This window comes from Poecilia latipinna, unplaced genomic scaffold, assembly GCF_001443285.1.
Source record: "Poecilia latipinna isolate Pla-1442-1.1 unplaced genomic scaffold, P_latipinna-1.0 Scaffold1037, whole genome shotgun sequence".
Classification (NCBI taxonomy): domain Eukaryota; kingdom Metazoa; phylum Chordata; class Actinopteri; order Cyprinodontiformes; family Poeciliidae; genus Poecilia; species Poecilia latipinna.
In genome coordinates this window covers 178,136-184,330 of record NW_015113653.1, presented here as the reverse complement: position 1 = coordinate 184,330, position 6,195 = coordinate 178,136, and the positions used below count along the sequence as shown (strand labels likewise).

The 6,195-nt window shown below is 37.3% G+C and overlaps 1 protein-coding gene across 4 annotated transcripts in view; it reads left to right on the top strand.

The window, feature by feature from the left end:
* Window positions 1–3,864, top strand: part of LOC106959007 (SLIT-ROBO Rho GTPase-activating protein 3-like) — a 44,585-nt gene extending 40,721 nt beyond the window's left edge. For all 4 annotated transcript variants that reach the window (XM_015051247.1, XM_015051245.1, XM_015051244.1 and 1 more), the window contains exon 22: window positions 748–3,864. In XM_015051247.1, the coding sequence (XP_014906733.1) occupies window positions 748–1,212 (465 nt within the window). In that variant the 3' untranslated portion in view covers window positions 1,213–3,864. The remainder of the gene's footprint in view (window positions 1–747) is intronic.
* Window positions 3,865–6,195: the final 2,331 nt, after the last annotated feature.

Here is a 6,195-nt window from a genome sequence, read left to right as displayed (position 1 = left end):
CTGGGGGGCGGGGGGGTTGCTGGTGTGGGGGCCAAAGAGGGTTTTCCAAGGCTGCTTGATCCCACTTCTTTTTTTTTTTTTTTTTTTTTTTTGTTGTTGTTGTTGTTGCTTGGTTAAGTGTATTGCACATGTGTAATACTTAGAGGCTTCTGGGAAATGCTTAATTGTAAAAAGTTTCATTTAATTTTTTACAACTAGGAAAAAACCTTTTTTTTCCTGTGAAATTAGATGTTAAACCACTGAGTGATAATTGTTGATTAAAGATAAGTATAATGTGATAAATTATGCACAAGGATAAATACAGATGAATGGATCCATGGATGGATAAATTAGAAAATAGAGCTGTATAAAAGATATTACATCTATTGACTTGCATTGTAGAATGAAAGTTAAGTGCTGGTGGTTAGCCATTATGTATATATATATATATATATATATATATAAAGGTGTAGCAAATGTTTGCATTTTGAATTATAGGATTGTTTTAGAGGGAATGTTAAGTTGCAATACATTTAGTAAATACCATTCTATTATTTATATAAGTTTCATCTTAACTGTTAGCTTTGAACCACACTCCAGGTATGTTTTTGATGAGGAAATGACATTACTCCATGATTTAAGACTCAAAAAAGTCAATTGTGCGTAACAGCCCTCTTTAGAAAAAAAAAACATAGAAATTTAGTTACTTCTTTTCTGGTTTGTTGATGTTCATAAAAATAAACAGAATTTTCTTCTTTTCTTTGTCAGGACATAGAGAAAACCATGAATACAGCCCTGCATGAATTGCGAGAGCTGGAGCGGCAGAATGTAGCCAAACATGCCCCCGATGTTGTCCTGGACACCCTGGAGCCCCTCAAGCACCCCGGTGCCGCCCAGGAAATGTCTGCCAGCCCCCTGCACACCATGGTGATCAGGGACCCGGACGCAGCCCAGCGGCGTAGCAGCAGCAGCTCCTCCTCCGAGACCATGACCACTTTCAAACCAGCTCTGTCGACACGCAGACCGAGCGCGCCTCTAAGGCCCCCGCCGGTCAGGCCTGTGCGACCGGCTCCGGTGATCGGACCTGGCCAGGGACCGCACCGCTCCAGCAGCTCCAGCTCTTCTGGTCTGGGCAGTCCAGGCATCACCCCCACTGAAAGGGTGTTTCCTAAAGCGCCCTCCCCATCGCCGTCCACGTCCTCTTCGTCCTCAGACAAACAGGGTAACATGTAGCTCCAATCTGCCAGCTGTCAAGAACAATGTGGATAATGAATGATATCAGCACATCGTCTTTATATCAATAGCAAACAACAACACCCAATTTGTCCAATTATTTCCCCACTAATCTTGTACGAGGTATGATTGCTGCTTCTGGTTTCTTCTCACTCCACCTGGAAGCAAGTGACTGTACTGTTTAACAGTGATTATATTACACAGAAATATGAATTTAAACTATAAAAATTACTTAATAGACTTCTTACAAAGCTGGAATAAAGAGATGCACTGGAGAATATTTCTGTTTACCGAGATATGAAACGTCTCGCTGAAACAATATTAGATTACAGAGATGCTGTGAGCTTGTGCTTTGTGTCTGGTTTCCTGCTCCATTACCATGACACACTTACGGGAATACTACACCACTTACCATGTAGACATCCAGACTGTGCTGGGGGTTTCGTGTTTGAATATTTCCTTCAGAACCACTTACGTTGATGGAGAGAGGTTAATGTTGAGAAAACTGTCCCACTTTGGAACAATATTGGAAGACGGCATGACTGAAGGACGATATCCGCTGCCTCAAGCTGCAGTTCTTCTGATGAACACAGAATGCTGCTTCTGTAGGAATTAAAACTGTCGTATTTGCCTCGACAACAGCTTCAAAGCATATAGCATTTGGAAATTATACACATTCATATATATTTGTTGCAGTTTTCAGAAATCTGGGAAATGCTGCAGGTGCTGGTGAAACTCGCGGCAGCGCAGGGATTTGGCTTGAACTGACGGGCAACTTAAGCACAAATGTGACAAAATGGCTCCACGCACTGTTGTGATCCCAACTTGTGGTGCTGCTTTAGTTTACAGTTTGGGAATCAGCAGCATCTGTACCATTCCTCCACCTCATTGTGCCATTTTTAAAACACTATCCTGACATTTGATAAATACAGTATTTTGCAAAAGTGTTCAAACCCCTCGTACGTTTTCACATCTTCATGTTACAATTACATACCACAACGTTGTGTGATTATTGGGGAGATTTTTTTTAAGTTAAAGTTATGCTTTATTATAAAGCGGAAGGAAAATTATACGTTTTTCAGAATTGTATGGAAATAAGAGTATGAAAAGTGTTACATAAATTTGTCGACTTGAAGCTAAACGACTTTAGCTTCAAGTCGTTTGCCTCTTTCTCTGAACATTCTTCTTTGGAAAACACCCGTCGCTTCATCTGAGGATATATGAAGGGTAAAGTTCAGGTTTTTCAGCTGGTTCTAAATTGGGTTCATATCAATTCAGACTGGCTTTGCTTCCCCAACTAAAGAAACCATGCTACAGTGTGGATGAACTGTTCATTGTGATGTGTGGTGGTAATTTTACTGCACTCTGAAATGTTTCAGTTTTGGTCTAATGTACCCACGGGGCATACTTTCACACGTTTCCTGGAGGGCTACTGCTTCTTTTAGCGTTTTTTTCAGCAATGGGTTTCTTCTTCTTCTACCCCTTTGAGGCCAGATTTGTTAAGTGCAAGGCTAACAAATTGTCATGTTAGCCTATTGGATCTTTGTTGCTACTCCAGAGTTACCATGGACCTCTTGGTTTAATGCTCCACTTGCTTGGATTGCAGTTTCCAGCAAAGCAGTTCAAAGCTTGGGATTTGTTTTTATAGCCTTGACCTAATAATTTCTGTAATCTGCTGTGTTCCTTGGTCTACTTGATGCTGCTTGTTCATTATATTTTCATCGAAAAAATGAGGTTTTTAGTGAGTTTTAATGACACACAGACGGGCTGTTTTCTAAATTAGCAATTCTGAAAGTCGTTCATTGCACTGGATATTATTTTGAGACATCGGAGTAAAAGGAACAGAATAGAAAAATACACACTTTTCCGTGTTGGTTATTTATATCATACTCCAACTAATTACACAAATTTGTGGTTGCAATTTGGAAAAAAAAAAAAAAAAAGGCTCACAGGGATAAAATTGTTTTTGCAGTGGACGTTGTAGTGTGTTTTGTATGTGTCTTTTTTATAGAAGGCAAATGTTATCATCTCATCTTTACTGCTTTATTTCATTCTTCATCTGTCAATTTCAGAACTGTCCAGAGGGGGGCAGTATAGACCAAGTTACAGTGGTGCACAAGACATGAAGCGTTAGCGTTACATAGCTTTCATGATCATTTCTGTGACAAAAAAAGGATGAAGCAAAGTTTAGTTTTATTCAAGAAACGATATCCCTATCTCTTTTTACCACATTATTAGCTGTGTTACCTCTAAAACAAGTGAGACACTTGCACAATTCAGTTGACTGAAGCACTAATAAACTACATGGAGCTGAGCTGTTTGTAGGTTCTGTCTTCACCCTGAAGCTGCACTAGAAACAAGCTTGTCCAGGTTGCATTGGGTCTCTGCAGGCTGTTACTGTTGCTTTCTCTTGATGACATGTGTTGCCCCCTCCTCCAGGGGGTTGAGCGACATCTCTTTAAAGTATAAAAGGTACATACGATGGGATGACTTAACACCTACTGCTAAATATTGCTTGTAAATATAACATTGTATCATAGGAACAGGATATATACAGTATATATGTATTATGTGTAATGTGTAGATTTTTCTAATTCTTATCCTTGCACAGATATTACCTGAACAATAAACTGAAAAAGTGTCAAACATTGAGCAAGGCTCCTGTCTGTCTTTGTGTTCTTAACATCACGTTGAGTTTCTCTCTGTTATTGATTTGAAAGATACATTTATTATTCCCCAATAGTACAATGCAATTCATTAAATTAAAAAGACATTTTAGTACCACCTGCCGGCCAAAATGAAAACTGAACTTGCATGAATTTTCTTCAATTTGTAGGTTTTGTGTTTAAAATAATTATCACTTTATAATTATTTAAGATTTATTGTTGTACAGCTTATTTCACATGGCTATTGGATAGAGAGGCATTGTCAAAGTAAAACTTGTAACAAAATTAAGTTGATTCGATCGAGTATCGAAGTATTGAAGAATCTTAAAGTTCCTAATTGTATGAAGTGAGTTTGAAATTTTTCTTTTATCGCTTTCCAAATCTAGAAATGTATGGAAAGAGGAAAATGCAGTTTTTCCTCATGTTTGATTTTCTAAAGAATAAAAAAATTAAACACACAGCAATGTTTATTTAATGCAGTGAATTTAATTTTAACATTTTACCCATTAGTACTTTGGTTCCTTAAAAATAGCAGCACTTAAAAATCAAAAAGGCCATGCCATAGCTCTTTGGACTTTAGAACCTAAAATCTATTCACCAGGTTTGGTTATAAAGCTGTGAAGCATTAAAACTCCAACTTTTTTACCCCCAAACAAAGTAAATATACAAAAGTTTATAAGTCTGCATTTGGTATTTTACATTGCAATCATTTGGTAAGTACAAGTACAAATTTTGACTTAAAGCTATAGTAAACTGATCCAGATGCCCACTAAATTGTATAATTGTGCTAATACTCGGTCTATGTGAAGACCTCTGATGCTTCTTTATTTGCATTTGCTTGCCAGAAGCCTGGTGTGATTAAACCAAAACCGTATAAATGTAGCTACGAGTATGCATTATGAAGACACATGCACCTGCTTTCTTGATTTTTTTCTTCTTCTTTAAAGTAGGCCAGTAAACCCCCAGAGGATCACAAGATTAATTTAAAGAAAAAAACTGGAAATAAGACGGAAACAAAGTCATGTCAGCTGTTTTACTTCACATTAATTTCCCCACCTAGTAGAGGAAAAGCACAGTTAATTTCCAGTTTTTTTTTTTTTTTAAACATGATGCAGGACTCATCACTTCCTGTAGCAGATATGCAAAATCTCCATGTGAATGGGAAGGTTTCAAGCTTATCTGAACAATAGTTAAGTCAAAAAGAGAAGAACTGAAGAAAAACGATTGATTAGGTTTTACAATTTATTGCTTCAGTTCTTTAGCTGGTTCCTTGCTCTTACTGGTCACTGCTTTGGAAATGCAATGTTGCAAACCTTTCAGCAGCAAATCAGCCTCCGATCTGAGGCAGTGTGGCTATGCAAACATAATACAATGAATGCTTTATGTTTGATTTCCTCTTCAAAACTAAAACCGGCAGGTGTTTCACTTTCCATAACCTTATCAGGAGTAGTTCAAAAGGCTTTTTGTTTGTTTGTTTCCGGGTTGTTGTTGGTTTTTTTGTGTGTTTTTTTTTGTCATGACCGGCCCCCAGGATCACCTTTAATTCATTTAGGTTTGTTTATTGGGACCTAAGTGAGAATGTAACTAGATTTGCACTTGGAACCAGGCCTGAATGGCTCAGGGAAGAGGGAACAGGCTACTTGTACATTAGCAGCCGGCTGTCCGGCTGTGGTCTCTTTGTTCAAAAGGCTTTTTCATTAGTGCTGTGATATGATTAGTAAGGCCAGCAGCAGGTTTGAGGCAGATATGAGGTGAGAACCATCGGTCAATATCAGAAAACGGTTTATGAAGATAAACATGTAAGTTCGCAAGTATTTGATCAGTTATTCTGAGACCATATTATACTCTGTACAAAAATATACATGTAATTTATATGTTTACTTTGTAGATCATACACTTGATACCTTTTTTTATATTTTGTCATGTTAAAACCACAAACAAAATAAGCATTTCTGAAATATATTTGTGACAGAAAACACAAAGTAGTGTTTGTGTTTTCTGTCACAAATATATATATATATATATATATATATATATATATATATATATATATATATATATATATATAACCCCAGCCTGTGAATGAAAAGGTTGTGCTAAGAGACCTGAAGCACAGTAGAGAGGGAAACAGAAGGATCGATAAAGGTTAAGGCCACCTTCCTCCTAGTGCTGAGAAAATGCATTAATAATTGTATTTAATTACATTGTTTAGGTTGAAACTGACAAAGTTTCAACCTAAACAATGTGTCATACTGGTACTGGTACTTCTTTAAGGCCATAAGTCTTAATAAGGGATAAATTGACTCAAACTTGTTTA